Here is a 19,949-nt window from a genome sequence, read left to right as displayed (position 1 = left end):
GCACTATTTGGAAGTTTCAACTCTAATCATTTCACAAATGTTAATATTTCATCTTTATAATAACTGCATGGTAAAACACATGCTTCTCAAAAGCGATGGAGAAGAAACTTTAAAAATTTACTAATCGGTTAAATCATACTAGGCTACGGGGCAGTGTTCATACTGTTCCAATTTCAAATTAACATTGGGGCAGCATTGCTGTGCCAGCTACAGCACCAAGCAGTGTGTAGAACTGACCTCCTTTGAGAGAGTGGAACACTGGCAAGTCACTGTGCAGACTGGGGTTTAAGATGTTCCCTTCTATCACAAATCTATATTGTCCCCCCTGGGCAAAAACCTCAAGAACACGCCTTTTATTTAGTAAAAAGAAAAATGAAACTTCTAAAATACACCAAAAGATCGTCTCTTTTTCTTTTTTACAAAATCCCAGCCCTTGATTTGTCAGGAGCTTTTCTTAGTTTCAGCATGATTTATTCAGGAGTATTTCTAGCGGATCAGGAGCAGAAGCGGAGTGGAAGGTCTAGCCGGGTCTCATTGTTAGCTACTGGGACGTCCTAAGTTGGACGGAATTGATCTTGCAGAGGTCTGTCTCTCTGGGGAGGTAGAGGAAACTCAGAAATGCCACCCTGAGGCTAATTTCACGTCTTTGGCTCTCAGCAGCAGGAGAGCAGCGGCCCCGAGGAGGCTCGCCCAGCACGCCTTTGCAGCACGGAGTAGAGGCTCACGCTCCCGAACCAGCCCTGCACCGGGGGTTGGGGAAGAGACAAAAGAGATGCTCTGCCCTCGCCCTTCCCGAACTTAAAATCCAGTGCGCAAGGCAGGACTTAGGAAAATTAAACCAAATATGAGGTGGAAGAACCCCCCCCCTCGCCCCGCGTACAGTCACTGCCAATTTGTGCTGCACGAATCAACACGGAAATAAGATTTCAAGGAGTTTTAAACAAATAGCTGGAGAGAGAGATAAGAAGGCGAATCTAAGATGGAAGAAAAGGTGGAGGGCTCGAGTGGAACACGCCAAGTCGAGGCCTGCACGCCTCCGGCTGAATCCGGCCTCCGGGCTGGAGAGGCAAAGCGCAAGCCGAGTGCTGCCGCCACAGAACTACGAAACCCAACAGAGGCTGCAGTGGATCGCTTTAACTGAAAGGCGGTTTCCTTCACCTCCATTTGCTTGGTCGCAATTGGAAGCGCACTGCGCGGCCTGCGCCGCGCTCTCGGCGGGTTCGGCGTGGGGGCGGGGAGGGAAGTACGGTAATGGGCGGGGCGGGGCGCGGGCGCGCTCCGGCTTTCCTCCTGCGCAGCGCTCCCGTCAGCGCAGGGGGCGGGGCGGCTATATTACGTGCGCGGCGCCGCCCCTGCGAGAGGACGTTGCGTGCTCGCTCGCGCCAGGCGAGTCTCCGCGTCTCCCTCGCGAACTCGGTGAAAGGAATTGGCGCCGTTCGACACCAGGCGGGTCCGCTCTGCAGCACGAACCCACCTCCAGCCGCAGCCGCAGCCGCCGCCCGGGCCGAGGAGCAGCCGCAGCAGCCGCCACCAGTGGCCGAGTGAGCGGAGCCGAGTTTGAGCCAGCGCCTAGCGGTGAATCGGGGCCCTCACCATGAGTTCCTCGCCTGTTAATGTAAAAAAGCTGAAGGTCTCGGAGCTGAAAGAGGAGCTCAAGAAGCGGCGCCTTTCCGACAAGGGCCTCAAGGCCGAGCTCATGGAGCGACTCCAGGCCGCGCTGGACGATGAGGAGGCCGGGGGCCGCCCCGCCATGGAGCCAGGGAACGGCAGCCTAGACCTGGGCGGGGATTCCGCCGGGCGCTCGGGAGCAGGCCTCGAGCAGGAGGCCGCGGCCGGCGGTGACGAGGAGGAGGAGGAGGAGGAAGAGGAGGAGGAAGGGATCGCCGCCCTGGATGGCGACCAGATGGAGCTAGGGGAGGAGAACGGGGCCGCGGGGGCGGCCGACGCGGGCCCGATGGAGGAGGAGGAGGCCGCCTCGGAAGACGAGAACGGCGACGATCAGGGCTTCCAGGAAGGGGAGGATGAGCTCGGCGACGAGGAGGAGGGCGCGGGCGACGAGAACGGGCACGGGGAGCAGCAGCCTCAACCGCCGGCGACGCCGCAGCAACAGCCCCCACAGCAGCGCGGGGCCGCCAAGGAGGCCGCGGGGAAGAGCAGCGGCCCCACCTCGCTGTTCGCGGTGACGGTGGCGCCGCCCGGGGCGAGGCAGGGCCAGCAGCAGGCGGGAGGTAAGAAGAAGGCGGAAGGCGGCGGAGGCGGCGGTCGCCCCGGGGCTCCGGCGGCGGGTGAGTGCTGCGTTGTACGTTGCGCGCGGCGGGAGGCCCGCGCGGGGTGGGGACCGTGCCCCAGGCCTGCCGGAGCCCCGCCGGGGGGAGGGAGCCCCGGGCGGGGGCCGCCGCGGGGGAGGCGCGGGGGGGGGAGGGGGCGCGGGGAATCCCGCCCGGCCTCGAGGCCTCGGCGGCCTCGGGCTCGGCGTGTGCGACGGTGGCGGCGGCGCCTCCATTATGTGGCTGGAGAGCCGGGGGAGGGGGGGAGCTGCAGCTGCCGCTGGAGGGGGAGGAGCCGCGGGCGGGAGCCCCGTCGGACCGCGGTGGCGCCGCCGCGCTGCGTGCGCGCGGTGCGGGCACATGTCTCGGGGGGAGGGGAGAGGCCCGAGGGCCCGGGGCGGGCGCGCTTTGGCGGCGCTGGGCCGCGGTATTGTGCAAGGAGCGCAGGGGCTCGGCGTGACGTCACTTCCGGCGGGAGGGGCCGGGCGGGGAGAGCGGGGCGGAAGATCTGTACAATGCGGCCGCGGGGAACGCGGGCCCGGGTGGGGGAGGGGCGGGGAGGGCGCGCGGGCCGGCCCGGCCCCTCCCCCCTTCTTGAACTCTCTTTGGGATACACGTGGGCTCGGGGCCTGGGCCGTGCTGGTCTCCAGGAGCTTTCTCGAACCTTCGAGCAGGCTGGCAAAATTAGGAATGTCTTTAGACTGCGTCACTAACTCCAGGCCGGTTCCAAGCTGATTGTTCTTTGAATTCGCGTTGGGTTCGTCGATTGAAAACGCTTAGAAAAAAGAACGGGAGAGTCGGGCTTTTTGCGTCCACAAACAGGAGGGGGATTTTTTTTTTCCCCGGTTGTGTCGCGGCTTGGTCCCTTATGTTAGGGGTGTTGTGTGTTATAGGAGACGGCAAAACAGAGCAGAAAGGCGGAGATAAAAAGAGAGGGGTGAAAAGACCTCGAGAAGATCATGGCCGTGGATATTTTGAGTACATTGAAGAGAACAAGTACAGCAGGTAGAGGAGGCCGATCTAGTTTTACCCGTCCCCGTTCTTTCTTGGGTAGGAGAAGCTGAATCAGGAGACAATTCTGTCTTTCAGAGCCAAATCTCCTCAGCCACCTGTTGAAGAAGAAGATGAGCACTTCGATGACACAGTGGTTTGTCTTGATACTTGTAAGTGAAGCTGTTTCTTCCCTTTCCTCCCCCAGTTACTCAATGTGTCGGTTTTGGTTCCAGAGTATTAGCGGACTTAACGCAGTGTGCTGAACTTAAATGCAGAAAACTTAGTGTAAACCGTTTCTCTTAAAAGCAGGGCGATGATGATGGGTTGTATTCAGATACTGGTAGCTTAATATTTAGTAGTACAGCATCAGTTGTGTCGTATTGATAATTTTAGAGACTCCAGCAATTTGGTGGTATTTTCTTATATGACTAGAAAAATTTCATTTGTAGGAATGTAAAATTAATGCCAATTTTGGCTTTAGTTAGCTAATGGAAACTTGTAAGACTACCTGTAACTTGTCCTTATAGGCTCCTACAATAAAGTAATTTCATTTTTTTGGTAGAATTATATTAAGCGAGCTATTTGGGCTAATTAAATATGTATTAATGACTTTTCCCATTAGCACACAAGTATATTCCCTATTCTAAAATATTGTAATATTACTCTTTCAATAACTGCTCTTTTGTTCTCAATTCCAGTTCAGTAGCTGCTGCTTTAACATAAGTTGATTTCTTCCAAAGACCTGGGGCAGCAGCAGTGGGCTATCACTGGGCTACTAGCTTTCTTCAGCAGCGAATGGTATCAATGGCAGCGCTGTAAACACTGCTACTTTACCCAGTTGGGTTGCAATTGAGTATGAGGAAGTATTGCAAACCTCTAAATGGGCCTTGGCTGTCAGATGTGTGATTTTGTATAAAAACATTTTGTTGGTTTAGTATTTGATCAGAATGCACAATTCTTTCACTTTGATAAATAGAACAAAGTGTAGAAATAATTTGAAAAGTAGGTGGTAAGGTGTGAACCTGCCCCATAGATCTAGGGACTTAAAGTTCAGATTCCTATGTTTTCCAATACAAATTACCTTTAATCAGATTTGTGAGAATGTAAATGTTAACTCTTATTAATTTCTTATTAAATATCCTTTACAGGTAGTTGAGCTAAGGGAGTCTTTCAAAAGAAAAAAAACGCACATGGAAAAGTAGTTGATTTGAGAGTTTTATTTTAAATAGTTTGGTTGCTTAAATACAAACCTAAGTTGGAATTGGCAAGATAGTGAAGCAATGATTCTAGAAGTTAACGCTACTATCAGACTAGATGGGCTTTTAGCTGATTACCTTGGAACATCAGCTCATTTAGGACTATCTATATTGGGTTCAAACACAATTTGTTGAATCGAAAATTCTGCCAGTGATCAGGAATTTTGAGAGCAAAGCTCATTTAAGAATTCCAAACTGTAGATCTAATTTCCTTTCATCAATAAAAAGAAAACAACTTTTTAACATGAGGTGAGAACTCCAAGAAGGTGCGTGCTGATGAGCCGCTGACCTGAAGGCAGCCAGGTTAAAGACCTTTCTCCCGGATTTAGGTAATCCGGGGAGTGGATAATCCCCCGTTGTTACTGACCAACCAGCAAGCCTGGCTTCGAAAAGGGACCTAAAATGCTGTAATATTAACAGTGTTAGACAACCAGGTTTGCACTTTGCTAGGTTGAGGCTGCCTTCCTCACAAGTTTGAGAAAGAATTTAGGATCTAGAGCCCCTGGTGTTTTAAAACTACAAAGTGCAGGATCAACAGCTCATACCTCCTGTATTTCAAAGTATGTGGCCATGGCCTCCCTTCAGTTTGTTGTGGCACTGGTAAATTCTACCTGGTTCTGGCATGCTTCACTTTGATTTCCTGCTATCCTCTACTGCTTGCCTCTAAATCAAGGTAAAGAGCAGAGCAGGTATGTATCCCATGTCACATTGTCTTGATTATTTTATATACTTAAAATACACGTTAAACCTTGGTGTTTTTGGTTTTGTAGGCAGTTTACGCTTTAGTTTATAATTTGGTGAGAGTGACTTGGTGGGAGTGGGGCTTAAAGTGAAGATCAGAGCAGAAAGCAGCATGATCTGTAGAAGCAATGTGTGCCGTGCAGCTTTAGGAGATAAGCAAGAACGTAATAACCAGGTTTTGTCTACGTAGCAGATGTATTTACATTGGATGTCAAAAGAAATAATATGGTATTTGATATAATTCCAGATAATTGTGACCTACATTTTAAAATATCAAGAGACCGCCTCAGTGCTTCTTCCCTCACTATGGAGAGTTTTGCTTTTCTTTGGGCTGGAGGAAGGGCATCTTACGGTGTGTCAAAAGGCAAAGTCTGTTTTGAGATGAAGGTAAATGCAGTTTTGTGATTTTTTTTTTTTTTTTTTTTAAGAACATTTGTGAGTTTCCATTTGCCTGACAACTTCGGTGTCAGTGGAATTTACCTTTGAAGTTTCTGTGGATCAGAAGAGGGGCTTGGAAAACCTGTAACAGCTAACTGTATTTGTTACACCAGAAATTTGTGCTGTAGAGTCAGCCTGTTTGTCTTTAGGGTGCTCCTTCTTTATCAGGCATTTGAAAGGCCCACGAAGGGTTTAAAAATAATTTGGTTAGGCTTCAACTGTTCCAGAGCAAAACATGTTGAATGTATATTTTAATTGGTTTTAAGTCAAGAATGTGTAATTTTTATACATTAACTGTTCTTTTAAATGTGAGTCAACCAAGGACTTGACTTGAACCTTTTCAATTTCAAGTTTCAAGCTCTTCTGTCGATTATTAAAGTTTTCGTAAATGTAGGGGAGAGATGGTAAGGGTAGAAGGGGTGTCTTTATATTAGTAGCCAGAGAATTAGCCCACTGCCCAGATGAAATAAACTAGGGTTCAAGGGTTTATCTTCCTCGTAATCATTTATGATTTGATTTTCAGGTTACAGAGAAGATCCCAGTAAGGCATTTATATACAAAAGATATTGACATACATGAAGTTCGGATTGGCTGGTCACTAACCACAAGTGGAATGTTGCTTGGTAACGTTTCCATTTGAGTAGTATGTGCTCATGCGTGTTTGGGGTCTGGTGTCAGTAGTTAGACTCCAAGGCATTCTAAACCTTCTGCCTGTTTTTAATCCATTTTATTAGTATTGTAGGCATGAACGATACTACTAGCAGTGTAGTAGGTATCAGCTGACTTTCAGTTTTTCTTTTTTTTCCTTTACAATTACTTGTTCTATGGCCAGTGGGTTAAAAAATCACTATCCCATGGTATGCAGTTTTTCAGATAGTTACATAACTCATTTAGCTCATTAATTTTCTACATCTAGATAAAGTGTAAGGGGAAGAATGTTAGGTTATATACTCATTTCTGTTGATTCATTCCATCTTGAATGTTAAAATATGGTGGGTCATTGGACTGTTTTGAACCATCGATTTCATGAAAGTTAATTATTTTCTTAGGTGAAGAAGAATTTTCTTATGGGTATTCCCTTAAAGGAATAAAAACATGCAACTGTGAGACTGAAGATTATGGAGAGAAATTTGATGAAAATGATGTGATTACATGTTTTGCTGTAAGTCGGCTAAGTTTCTATGTATAAGCAAGAAATTATTAGCTAGGAGTTTTTTTAAAGGTATATCAACGTTAGCCTTCAACTAACCATTTTGACTGAAAACTACTTAACATGAAGTTGACCTGAAAATCTAGTGTGTTTGCTAAGGCAGCATTGTTTCTGCTTCTAGATACATGTGTTTCATTCTTACTGTTATAAAGCTCCTTACATTTAACTTAAATATGTTTTCCATAGTATAAGCTTCATTCCTCATTTAAATTTTGAAAAATTTTTAAAGAAAATTTAACAGGTTAAAACCATTAATTTTTTTCTGATTTAACAGAACTTTGAAAGTGATGAAGTAGAACTCTCCTATGCAAAGAATGGGCAGGATCTTGGCATTGCCTTCAAAATCAGTAAGGAAATTCTTGCTGGAAGGCCACTCTTTCCGCATGTTCTCTGCCACAACTGTGCAGTTGAATTTAATTTTGGTCAGAAGGAAAAGCCATATTTTCCAATACCGGAAGATTATACTTTTATCCAGAATGTCCCCTTAGAGGATCGAGTTAGAGGACCAAAGGGGCCTGAAGAGAAGAAAGATTGTGAGGTACGTGGATTTTTTTTTTTTTTCTTAAGCATTTGAAGATTACTTCTGTTTGGCAGAAATGACATTTGGATGATATGGACGATTGTTTGATTCTGCTGTGCCTGTCGCTGTCGGCCAGTGATTTTTCTCTTAGTAGCTGTGTGCTTTTCTGTAGAGTGTTGAGTTTCCAAAAGTTCCCTTTGCTTTTAGGGCAATGAAATTTATATATATCTAAACTGGGTTCTCATGCATTTAAAAAACATGTGTAAGGAATTCTTAGATGGCTTTAGTGATAAGTGAAATACCATTTCTTTCTGTTGTAGGTTGTTATGATGATTGGCTTGCCAGGAGCTGGGAAAACCACCTGGGTTACTAAACATGCAGCAGAAAATCCTGGTAAATACAACATTCTTGGGACAAACACCATAATGGATAAAATGATGGTAAGTAAAATTTTTGGGTGTCATCTCAGCATTTAAGAAAGACCAGAAGGTATTCTAATCTTTTTGCCTGTTGTCTTTATGCGTTTTGTTGGTGTTTTAGAGATAGGAGTTTGTCAAAGTTACATTGGTTACTTAGAGTAGAACGTAGGGTAAACTACCTTCTTGTGTAAGGTAAAGTGCCTTCCAGTGGCTAGGTTTTACTGTTTTTTTCTATAAAATTTTTTGAGCTATCAACATTCAGTAGCTAAAAAAGAGGTGAACAGCAGAGGATCTTGTTACGTGGTGAAGTGACCCTTTTCATAATGGTAATGAGGAAAGGCAGTATTTAAGTTAGGAAATGTGTGGTTTCCACATAGATCTAAGCTGATGCTAAAAGAATAAGCTTCATTCACAAGGTCAAAGGAACTTTTTAACTTGTGAAACAGGTGGCGGGGTTTAAGAAGCAGATGGCTGATACTGGAAAACTGAACACGCTGTTGCAGAGAGCTCCCCAGTGTCTTGGAAAGTTTATTGAGATTGCTGCCCGTAAGAAGCGAAATTTCATTCTGGATCAGGTAATCTGTAGCTTTGATGTTGAAAAAAGGAATGGATTGTTGTGTTTGGTGTGGAGCTAATATTTGGGTTTATACCCTTTGTTTTCAAGACAAACGTGTCTGCTGCTGCCCAGAGGAGAAAAATGTGCCTGTTTGCAGGCTTTCAACGAAAAGCTGTTGTAGTTTGCCCGAAAGATGAAGACTACAAGCAGAGAACACAAAAGAAAGCAGAGGTCGAGGGAAAAGACCTACCAGAACATGCAGTCCTCAAAATGAAAGGCATGGAATTTAATTCTGTGTTCACATCTTTTGTGATTTATGTCTGTAAACTTGAGTGAATGTCGTCTGCCAGCAATGCTTTTCGACGAGTCATGTTCACTCCGTGTCAGTGGATGTGTTTGGTTTGTTTCTAGGAAAATAAGTGAGTAAACCAGGAGTAGACGGCATAGTGTGGTTTCAGAAGACGAAAGGCCCTCGAGTTTAGGCTTTGGGGTTGTGGGTGTCACGGGGTTTTAAGCTAACCTGACGTCCTTCCTTGTAGGGAACTTCACGCTGCCCGAGGTAGCGGAGTGCTTCGATGAGATAACCTATGTGGAACTGCAGAAGGAGGAAGCCCAGAAGCTTTTGGAACAGTATAAGGAAGAAAGCAAAAAGGCTCTTCCGCCGGAAAAGAAACAGAACACTGGCTCAAAGAAGAGCAATAAAAACAAGAGTGGCAAGAACCAGTTCAACAGAGGTGGTGGCCACAGAGGCCGCGGCGGCTTCAACATGCGCGGTGGCAACTTCCGAGGGGGAGGCAAGTCCTGGGCGTGTGGGGCTCGTTCGCTTCAGGGCTGAGACAGGTGCTGAGAATCTTGTGGTTGGGGGTCCTTGTGGGGTTTAGCAGAGTTTGGCCTAGGACATTCGACTCTTGGCTTGATCCTGCTGCTCTAGTAACTGGTTTAAAATCTAGTGACTCGATAAATACGTGTAGGTGATGTGAGTGGTTAAATGAAACACTGTGCTTGTCTTCAAAAGTGACTTCCCCCTCCCGCGATCAAGGACTGGTCCGGAGGAACCTGTCGTTAGTCCTCTGTGTAAAGGAGGTGCGACAGCACACTGTTAAACTAACCATCTCTTGTTCATAGCTCCCGGGAACCGTGGCGGCTACAACAGGAGGGGCAATATGCCGCAGAGAGGTGGCGGCGGCGGCGGCAGTGGCGGCATTGGCTATCCGTACCCTCGCGGCCCTGTGTTTCCCAGCCGAGGCGGTTACTCAAACAGAGGGAACTACAACAGAGGTGGAATGCCCAACAGAGGGAACTACAACCAGGTAAAACGATTTAAGTCCCTCCAGGCACGATGCTTGGAGGATTTAGTCTGGAAGGTTGTAGGTGTGTGTAACAAGCCTCAGTAAGAATCGTAAGCAGCTCGTTGTGTGTGTCTGTATGCAGTGACATAAAGACTAGTGATGGTAAAATGAGGCCCACTGAATTTTGATTTTTCAGGTGAACTAGCATGGAGTCAGGTGATGCCTTAGATGAATAAGTTAGATACCTGAGAACAAACCAGCAGAGGGTTCCCAGAGCTTCATAACTGCTAGCAGTCGATGATGCATTTCTGTGCCGCTGCTTCCCCCGTGTACAAACCGACAAACTGTGCTCTGAGTTCTTAAAGATGTCTTTTTCTCCCCAGAACTTCAGAGGACGAGGAAACAATCGTGGCTACAAAAATCAATCTCAGGGCTACAACCAGTGGCAGCAGGGTGTAAGTAATTTCTTATGTGCTATGGACATTAATTGTACTTTAAGTTCATAAAAATCAGTCTTGAAAAACTTGTCCAGGGTTTGGAGTGTTTATAAGTGTTACAGGGCAAGGTGTGAATTTAGGTGGAGTTTGTTGTAATTTAACGTTATAATAAAATATTCTTTAATACAAACGGTTCTTTTATTGCTAGCTTTAATTGTATAAACTAACCAAGTCATGATGTGTTTCCTTTTGTAATGTGTTTATTGATAATAATGGGATATTAATACTAACTAAATCTGGTTTGGTAGAAATCAGAGGTATGACAGGTATATATTTGTTTCCAGCAATTACTCTGAATTAGATTGTCATTTCCTAAAAGCAGTTTGAGTGGCTTATTGATGTTTTTTCTTTAAAAAAAAAATTTTCTCTTACAGCAATTCTGGGGTCAGAAGCCATGGAGTCAGCATTATCACCAAGGATATTATTGAATACCCAAATAAAACGAACTGATACATATTTCTCCAAAACCTTCACAAGAAGTCGACTGTTTTCTTTAGTAGGCTAACTTTTTAAACATTCCACAAGAGGAAGTGCCTGCGGGTTCCTTTTTTAGAAGCTTTGTGGGTTGATTTTTTTTCTTTTCTTTTTTGTACATTTTTAATTGCAGTTTTAAAGTGAATCGTAAGAGAACCTCAGCATTGTGCACGATAAGAGAATGTGTCAGTATTTCAGGGTTCTACATTTTATCTGTAAAATGTGACTTTTTTTTTTATCACAACAAAAGTAAAATGTTGCTTTGTACCTGGTGTCTTTTATTAAGAATTTACTCCCCCCATTTCTCACAGAGATAACAGTCGGGAGTCATTGTCACAATATAATAGAAATGTTAGCAACCAGATTCATGTAAGGACTAAGTGGTCCTCATGAATTGCATAAGACTCTGTACCGCTCATAGTACACTCCATCCTCTCTGTAGTTCTCTGAGTAGTGGCGGGGGAAGCTTCAATAGTAGTTGCCGACAATAACGGGGAAGGCTTTTTCTTTTTTTAAATAACAATGGAATTGGCGTAATTGGGAATGAAGATAACACTTGGAACCGAGATGGAGAAGATGGAGTGTATGTAGAAGGGCTGTTAAACATGTAAAACTTGGTTGCTTTATTTGTGGAGGCTCAAACTTGTGAAGGTTCAATACCATACTTTTTCCATTTGTTCTGCATTTTGATTCTGAAAAGAAAGCTGGCTTTGCCCATTTCTTATTAAAAAAACTTGTTGTAAATCCAGTTGTCTAATGGGATCTATATGAAGTTAGCTATGTCTGTATGCCCTTCTCCCACAAAATACTGTATAACTAGTGTGCTTGTAGTAGTTTACTCCACCATCTTTGTAAGCTAATGACATTGTGAGTCACCCATTTATATCTTAATTTTTAATCATGTCAGTTCTTGAATGGGTATCTCCTTAGCCTGCTGATTTCTTTTTCTTTCTAAAGAAAGTGGGTGGAGAAATTAATTTAGACGTTTGTTTGCAATAAAAAGAATTCATTTTACTCTTGTTTTGGGATTCTCGCCATCAAGGTTCAAAATCCCTTTATAAAACTCCCAAGAGGAGAAAATTTAAGTGTGTGCTTTCTGGACAGCTTATTCTTTACTCTGTACTTTGGAACATTTAGGTTTTAAAAACTTAAATGTATACTGACAATTGACTTTGAATTATGAAGCAAAGTTGAATTCTTCCTTCCCCTCCCCCCCCAGATGACTTAACATTTTAATGAGGGGAAATGGTGTACTGGCTGGGAGAAGTTAACACTCCGTTTACCATCTTTACAAAATGCTAATGGCTGTCCTCAACCGAATATCTTATACGCACCTATCTAATACATGAAACTCTGGGAACGATGCTTTTAGAAGCCATCACGTGAGCCAGTCATTGATTTCACTACTACACAACACTGCTAACTTAACTGTAGCTATGTGACGACATTAGATCCCCTAATTGTAATTCTATTGGGTTTGCACAGAACACTTAATCTTCTTAAAGGACCCTCACTGATGTGAAGTGAGGAATCAGGAGTCAAACTGTAGAACTAAACCTTGACTTCAGTCTAGTGTGTTGGTGTTTTAGGTTGCTTTTGGTAAGTTTAGGTTTGTCTATTTCTGTTTGCTTAGATTTTTGTTTTAGCCATTTTAAATCAGATCTTTAACTTCTTCATACTCCTAGGAATTTTGCTGCAAGCTGAGCTGGAGTTGAGTTTTAGATGGTGGTGTAGGTTTAGTTGATAGATTTTGGAACAAAGGCTAATCGTGTAATTACTGTAAGAACACTTAACGGTAACTGTACAAGGTAGTGTCTCAAGAGCTTTTGGGTTTTTTAGCAGTTAGCTTAGTGGTAGCAACCGCAGGCATGAACTATTTTTCAGTATACATTATAATTACTAGGGTTGCATAGACTTACCCAGGGGAAAAGTTCAACCTTTGTTGCTAATCAGTGATTTAGGTACCTTTGAAGAATCTTGGATATATATTGTAGTTTAAAATTACTTGCTTAAGGAGCTCTATATTCTAATAATCACAGTGGAAGAGAGTAATGTACCAGTAACACTCTGGTAGACTGTCATGCCTTGTGTAGGCCGGAAACTTTTGGGAAGAAAGGTGGAATAGATGCACTGTCCAGGAAAATGTAAAAATTACCAAAAGCAGTCTGAAGATTAGAATTAATATGTACGGAAAGAAATAATTCCTTTAGTGTTTAAGAAATTCAGAAGAAGGGACTGTAGCAGATAGCAAGCAAGCAAAAGGGAGAAAAATGAATGCCGCTTGGCAGAATAAGATCTGTCAGTGAGAAACTTGGTTGCTACGTCTCTGTGGCAAGCAAAACACCCAGTAAACTAAAGACCTAGTTCTGAACAAGTGTCTCAACTGTTCCCGTGAGGTTGCTCTTGCTGTAAGTGGTGCTTTCCCTAGAAAGTTTCGCAGAGAGTTGGATGGATCATCCTGAGTCAGGTATCGGATCAGATTGGTCAGCTGCAGTCGTGTGAAAACAGCATGAGTAGGTTAATCGGGAAAGAAGGCAAAACACTGCAAGATAGAAATGAAGTAACTCATGCCGTCCTATAGAGCGTTTTCTTTGTTGTTGGTAGGTCACATCTTGTCACTGTCTGGCCTTTGACAGAGGGCTCTGGCTTGGACCTAGTAGCCAGGACTAACCTCTGGCCCTGATACCCAGATCGATCCCAGTGAGATGAAATCTTAGAGTGAAGCGTGCGTCCGGTCAGCCTGACGTCGAGATGACAAAAGGAAGCCATATTAAATCCACAAACAAGAGGCTCACATTTGCCTAGGATAGACCCCGTCCAGCGATAAGGACAATGAACCTAGAGGTCCTGAGCACTAACGAAGTGTTGAAGCTTCTTAAAAGACCCTTTTCTTTGAAAAAGTATTTAAAATTTTTCTAGGAAAAGTATATTTTAAGTATGTTTTTCACCTTCTGGAGAGTTTACATTCATGGCCAGATGATGTTCTGTATTTAATGTTTGCATCAGTTGTGTGAGTTGAATGACTTGTTTTTCTATAAGGTTAATATAAATTGGCACCTTATCCTAGGATCGTTTTAGAAGTCCCATTGCACAAATAAAAATGAAGTATTTTCATAGCTTTGTAAGCAGTGGTAGAGACTTGTCACATACAAAGATCTGATGATAGGTCTATGGGAGTATATCTGATACTTTTTTAAAAAGCCGAACAGAATACGCTTGTACTGAAGGCGTGAACCTGTCTTTCACAGCCCAAGCCTTAAGTTTCTGATAGTAGACACAAATGTGCATCTTAAAATGTTTCCATAATTCCTTCTGTACATGTAACTATAAAATGTCTTTCAAAAAGTGGGTGGAAATTGTAGCAGAGAATGATTCTCCACTCCCACCCCCCAGAATATTCTGTGAAATACTGTGGAAAGGTGAATACGGTATTTTTTTCCTAAAGCCATTTTCTCCTAAAATTTTTAAAATGGTTTGAATCTAAACTTTGTTGTTCATGTTTCTGGGGCTCTGAGAGAAACTCCATTTCAGTTATAGCGTTTTTAGGAATAGTAAAAGCAAGGATATGTCGTGTTCCAGCCTTGGCAAGAGGTCGCAGTAGTTCACGCCCAAGCATTAAAGGTATCCGTGTTTTGAGTAAGAATCACCTGCGTTAGCTCTCTAAACAGCAATTCGAATTTATTAGTCACGGAAACCAGTCTCTTCAGATGAATTGCCTAAACTTAAAACTACAGTACCCGTTTGCTCTTTGGAGCCTTTTGTTTGGATGATTTTTAGATTTGAATCTTCTTTTTAGCCCTGTTCAGCTTCTCCACTGAAATACGCAGGGGGTAGGTAGGTCTCCCCAGTTTAGTGGTTGAGTTTTTATTTCGGTTGCTCTTAATGCCTGTGTTTTTTTAACCTCGTTGCCAGGGCTTACAGGTACCATGTTAGACAAATACTAAACATCCTTTGTGTAGCTAACTCATGCTGAAGTGAGTGATGTTTGTCTTACTTATATTTACTAACCTTGGTATTTAAAATAAACCCTTCAGAATTATTTCGGAAGTGACCTAGAAGCGTGCTGATGGATACAGTATGTATCTCTTGAGTGTGTCGGGGGAGGACAAAAACCCAGGATCCCCAAGTACCTTAACATTCCAAAGTTTAAATTACGTATATGTGAAATCGAATGTTGAAATAACCTACCTCAATAGTATATTTTTACTACGTTTTGCTAAAAACATGCTACTTTATTTGGTGGCCCCACTTTGTTGATTTCAACATGAGGGCAGCTGGAGCCCCCCAAATAAAAAGCTTGAGAAAGGTGGGCAACGGCTAACAGTTTGCACTTAGATAAAGTAACGATCTACCGTCCCATCCTGACCAGTTGACTCCAAGTCAACTCAGGGGATTGAGTATATTTAATGAGGTTGCCTCAGGAACTTAATTTAGTCTGTAAGGCTTAGTAGATTGTAAAATACTTACTCATAATGTTAACCTAGAATTGTTTTTAAAATGTTTCACCTGTGGATCTCGTGAGGTTATGTTGGGGATGGGCTGTCCATGTGGAAAGCTGAACAAGGACAGTTTTTTGGCATGACGTAGATAACTGGGGAATTTCAGTTGTGATTATAGATCAGTATTCGTAAGGGAACAAGTAGATATCTGCTAGGCCAGCGCATCAGTAATCATCGGTTAGGTAAGTTATTGGGACAAGGACCTTCACTACGTGCTTAAATTTGTATTTACTTAATTATTTTCTAGGAATATTACAATTGATTTCTCCCTTCTCATGCCAGGATTCAACATATACTTGCATCTTGACAAGGAGCAGGGGTTTTGCTTTTAAACAAAGCTGGATCTGTGGGTATGAGAAGCAGTATTCTGTAGTCGAAGGTGTTGAGGTAACAACTGTCTAGGTAAAGAGAGCGATGTCCTCATGGAGAAGGTGACTTCCTTCCTTGTGGCACCGTTCCGAGCGCGTGGCGCTCAGCCTGGAGCACGCGCAGCTGGACCTGTGCTGCTGGAGGTTTTGCAGGGATACAGGCTGGAGAGCTGACCCGTCTGATTACTGGGCACGAGCTGTGCTTGATGGCATGCTCTTTCCTGCCATTTCTATAGCAGTCCATGATCTTACAGGAAGTAAAGTCAGTTTCGTACAATAAAATATCCTGTACGTGCCAAGCACTTGAGTTGTGTTGCGTATCCACAAATTAGCATCAGCGAAAAAATTAAAAGCCAAGAACGGTGAGATGGCCAGTATAGTCTGCTAACATGTAACGTAAAAGCTTTGAGGAATTAGAGCATACAGAGAGAAGGTGAGGTGAAATCCTTACTTCCGAAGGTAGCTATTAATAGAAGGTATCCTTACATTTCAGTTGTCTGTAGTTCAGGGAGTGGGAGCATCATGGTTCAGTACAATAAAATGTTCCGACTTAGTATATATATATATATATATTATATATATATTTTAAAGTAAAGTAATAAAGCAAAAAAAAAAATGCTGATTTAAATTTCATCTCCTTTTCCTTAGTCTGTCCATGTGAATGTGCTGTGTGGAAGAGTAAAAGGGCCCAACTAAATGTGTTCCAGTGATTCCAATAGGTACTCCAAATTAATTGCTGCTTGTACATTTAACACTTGTTATATTGGGCTTCCAGGATCACCTTAATTAGAACTCCCTTGGGAAAAGGAAATAACTGATAACCCAGATTGGATAGATTGTATAAACGGGGGGGGGGGGGAAGGTTTTCTAACTTTTCCTTTGCATACCTGAAATGTGAAATATTTGGTGGTGTAATGTGAAGCAGTTGGCGGTCCTCTCACCTAGGTTTAAGACTATGCAGGTGGAGCCGAATCCTCGTACGGCCTAATGGTTCAAAGTCCTTCTGTTGTAACTTTTTTCCACTTGCATAGCCTAAATACTTAAAATGCAGAAAAAGGAGTCTAAGATACCTAGTCCTTGTATCCCCTACCTTCTGCATCTATGCCGAATGCGCAAATACTTCTGTAGCTTACAGACATTTGGAAACTAGGTAGCCTTTTGGAGGATGAGGAGGTAGATTCCATATCAGAATGGAGAAATGAACTATAAGGAAGTAAATTTAAATTGTAAAGACAGAAGGAATAAAAAGGCTCAGTGTGACCTCTGATTGTGCCTCCAAAGCAGTAATTTCTCATTGCCCTGAAGTCGTTTAAAGGCTTGATAAGAAGCCTAGAGGAAACCTGTTCTTCCCACCACATACTCCAGAGTAATGTATCTTGGTGAAGTGAGAGGACCTGGCTGCTACCCTGATTTGAAATGGCAGTGGTCAGGATTTGCTCAATGAAATACAGTTCTGTATCAACTAAAACTCTAATGGCTTGTGAAAGAGCAGACAGCTCAGTTTCAGACCAAAAGGTAAAAATCCTGACTATTTTGTTCATTTGAGGGGAAAAAAAAAAAAAAAACCCTCAGTCTAACTAGAAGAACATTTGCTTCAAAAGTAATTGTTGATTCAGATGGCAAAGCATAGGTTTCATTTCGTATGACTTGTTCTCAGTCTAAAGGGAAGAAACATTTCTATGGCAACCGATCCATTAAGAAACCGGTGTTTGCAGGTTATTTACCTGATTTCGGAAGGGCAGGCCACGTAAGGTGGTTTATAGCAGAGAGACCTCAATGGAAGTTATTCCTAGAAAACAAACAGATTTCATTTGCTAACTTGATCTAAACTTTTAAAAAGGGAACAATAGAAGCCTTTTAAAATTTGTACCTGTTTATAATGTCACTGGTAGTTTTGTGGGGGGGGGGGTCATCTGTATTCTAGAAAACGGAGAGTAAGGGAAATGTAGTTGAAAACAACTTGCAACACAGTCTGTAGTGCTCATGTTACAAGCTTCAAAATGTCATACTTTAAGACCTTTGTAATAAGTTCTTGTCCCTAAAGCTTCCTATTTTAAGAGAAAAAGATGGAGCTTACTACACAAAATGAGCCGTGAGAGACGCCAGTATTGGGGTGGTAGAGGATATCGGTATATTGTCCTGGACCCTATTTTAAGATGCTTCCAAAAAAATATTCTAGAAGAATTCTAGCAGTCGCTTTTAATTTTTCTACTTAAGATTTTCTGTTTACCCAATTATAGTATATATATTAACATGACTTTTAAAGGGGTGCCTTGACCCCCATCCACTACAGATTTTTGTCTAGGAATAGAAGGATTCAAACCCTATTTGATCCCTAGCTCTTTGCTGAAAAGTGCATAAACAGGAATCCTGAATTTATTATATAGACCTCCTCGCATTATATAATCGAAGCAAAGGGAAACCAGCGATGGAGTAGAGGTACGTAGACTAAAAAAGATGCTTGCGAATCAAATAATGGTATTAGGAATAGTTAAAATTTTTTGTTGTCAAACTCAGTCATTATAAATCAAAATTCCAGAGAGAAGCTTCTAGTTAATTTTAAATTCCCTGAGGTCCTTTTACTGTGATGGAAAAGCCAAGTAGTCAAGGAAAAAAAAAGGGAGGGGTGAGGGAAGGGGGAAGTGCATAGAGCGCTAGAAAGATTTAACAAAAGTATGACAGATATAGCCACAAGAAGTTTTTAAAACTACTAATGACGGCAATTCTATTTTAATCAGCTACTTAGCTGGTATCTACTGCTATAGCACCTAGTGTGAAGTTGTGGAATTACCGGAGCAGTGAAAGCAGCGGTGCGGCTGGAGGCCCCCAAATGGGCGTGAAGGTAGGTCACTCTCCAGGCCGGTGGGGAGGGCGTGTTTGGATGAGAGGGGAACCTGGACTCCCGTCAGTAATACAGTTCAGCAGACATGCACTTGGCTGAGAATGGAAAGATTGAAACTGACCAAGTTCTTGATGAGAAGCTTAGGCTCTGCTTGGAGCACAAGTCTGTGACCAGTGAAAATGCCAACCAGTAGTAGGAGAACCTACATGAGAAGGTGCTTCTCCTTCCCATAAGTTAGCAGCAGAAGGGACAGGGAGAAGCAGCGGGAGGAGGGCATTGTGAGTTGAATGGAAAGTGAGCAGAGGCCGAGGGGGTGGGCGCAGGGTTCACAGTGAGCTTAGAGCGGGTGGCAGGGTGTAAACAGATGGGGCTGGAGCCTAGAAGTGGAAGGGCTAAGATCTGTTTGGAGGCCTTCTGGGAGGGGTCCAGTAGCAATGGCATAGGGATCTGGTGTGTTAGGTAGCCCATAATCTGTTAGTGCATTTTGTAACCTCTTAGTCGTTGGGGAAGAAAATAGGGGGTATTAATAATCACATAAACTTATTAAGTGATATTAAAAGTTACCCAAGTAAGTGTGTCACCACTGTGTTTTTATCCAGGTCTCCATTTATGCAGTCATTCTGCTGTGAAAATGAACTAACCTTGTTATTGGCGAAGGCCTTGGAAATTTTGCCAGCCGAGAGGTTTCTCTTACACAGGGTAAGATGTAATCGTAGTATGGGAGAGCTAGGTGGGAATTTTGTTCACTTAATCCCATTACCCAGTTTTATACTTTGCATCCATTTGTAAACTGAAGCCGAGAACGTAAGTGGCCTGCACAGCTTGTTAAAGATCGGGTTTGATGAGTACTCGTCACATCTCCCCCTACTCACGCAGACAAACGGCGCTGCCTCTTCAAATACAAGCCACTGGTCAATTTGAGTCACGTAGACTGGATTCAGATCTGACGTGTGTCAGTAGAGCGGACAGATGGTATGGTCTTGGAAACTGCCTTTGCCTTTCTAACAGCCTTTCTTCATTAGTGTCCAAGTCCTACCTCTGGTGGTTAGGTGATTAGGATCAGTAAGAGTATCTCTGGGCATGTGCTTGACACTGGCATTTGGCAGACCACAGACCCTGTGCGCCCTGCCCCTGGTAAGGACAGCCACGGGAAAGGTGCGCATGGGGGGGAAAACACTCCCTCCAGTGCACTGAACGGAGCACGCGCTCCCCACTTGCCCCTTGAAAAGTGGGTAGAGAACAAAATAAAATTTCAGGATAGCTTCACCTTCTCTCTGGCTTATCATGAAATCAAGTAATAGGAGCATTAATAATGCCAGAGTCCTGTCTGCTGGTCTTTTCTCATTATTTATCGTTTCTTAACCAGGAAGACCTCTAGCTTGTGTTTTGTGTTACATTTAAGAGACTTTCTTGAAAAGTAATGTTGACATTAAAACAAAAAAATAATTTCATTGCTTTGGAAAGGGAGAGTTTTTTTCCTGAATGAATAAATGCTGTGGACTTGGTTGGGTGCCTTGTTTTTTTGTTTTGTTTTGTTTTTGCCCTTTTTAATGGCAGTGGATTTAATTATAAATGACTTA

At 43.4% G+C, this 19,949-nt stretch overlaps 1 protein-coding gene and 2 long non-coding RNA genes across 5 annotated transcripts in view; 2 read left to right on the top strand and 1 right to left on the bottom strand.

The window, feature by feature from the left end:
* The window catches only part of HNRNPU (heterogeneous nuclear ribonucleoprotein U), an 11,846-nt gene extending 919 nt beyond the window's left edge, over positions 1-10,927 (top strand). Inside the window, exons 1-14 of one of the 3 annotated variants that reach the window (XM_040636086.1) lie at positions 1,390-2,285; positions 3,161-3,272; positions 3,357-3,430; positions 5,505-5,644; positions 6,219-6,318; positions 6,745-6,857; positions 7,180-7,443; positions 7,746-7,865; positions 8,291-8,419; positions 8,509-8,677; positions 8,940-9,194; positions 9,526-9,710; positions 10,073-10,144; positions 10,561-10,927. In XM_040636086.1, the coding sequence (XP_040492020.1) occupies positions 1,595-2,285; positions 3,161-3,272; positions 3,357-3,430; positions 5,505-5,644; positions 6,219-6,318; positions 6,745-6,857; positions 7,180-7,443; positions 7,746-7,865; positions 8,291-8,419; positions 8,509-8,677; positions 8,940-9,194; positions 9,526-9,710; positions 10,073-10,144; positions 10,561-10,614 (2,478 nt within the window). In that variant the 5' untranslated portion in view covers positions 1,390-1,594 and the 3' untranslated portion in view covers positions 10,615-10,927. Of the gene's footprint in view, positions 1-1,389; positions 2,286-3,160; positions 3,273-3,356; positions 3,431-5,504; positions 5,645-6,218; positions 6,319-6,744; positions 6,858-7,179; positions 7,444-7,745; positions 7,866-8,290; positions 8,420-8,508; positions 8,678-8,939; positions 9,195-9,525; positions 9,711-10,072; positions 10,145-10,560 lie in introns of those variants that run through there. The other 2 variants (XM_040636087.1, XM_040636088.1) reach the window with 2 other exon arrangements.
* Positions 10,928-11,175: 248 nt separating this feature from the next.
* On the bottom strand, positions 11,176-16,533 carry LOC121103989. Its single transcript, XR_005836332.1, has 2 exons — positions 16,415-16,533; positions 11,176-15,930 (listed from the first exon to the last, which is right to left on the bottom strand). It is a non-coding gene; the product is annotated as an uncharacterized LOC121103989 (long non-coding RNA).
* A 584-nt stretch (positions 16,534-17,117) lies between these two features.
* Positions 17,118-19,873, top strand: LOC121103988. Its single transcript, XR_005836331.1, has 2 exons — positions 17,118-18,369; positions 18,969-19,873. It is a non-coding gene; the product is annotated as an uncharacterized LOC121103988 (long non-coding RNA).
* The last annotated feature ends 76 nt before the right edge of the window (positions 19,874-19,949 follow it).

The sequence above is a fragment of the Ursus maritimus genome, unplaced genomic scaffold (assembly GCF_017311325.1).
Source record: "Ursus maritimus isolate PB19 unplaced genomic scaffold, ASM1731132v1 scaffold_2, whole genome shotgun sequence".
Lineage (NCBI taxonomy): Eukaryota > Metazoa > Chordata > Mammalia > Carnivora > Ursidae > Ursus > Ursus maritimus.
This window is presented reverse-complemented; position numbering and strand designations above follow the sequence as displayed.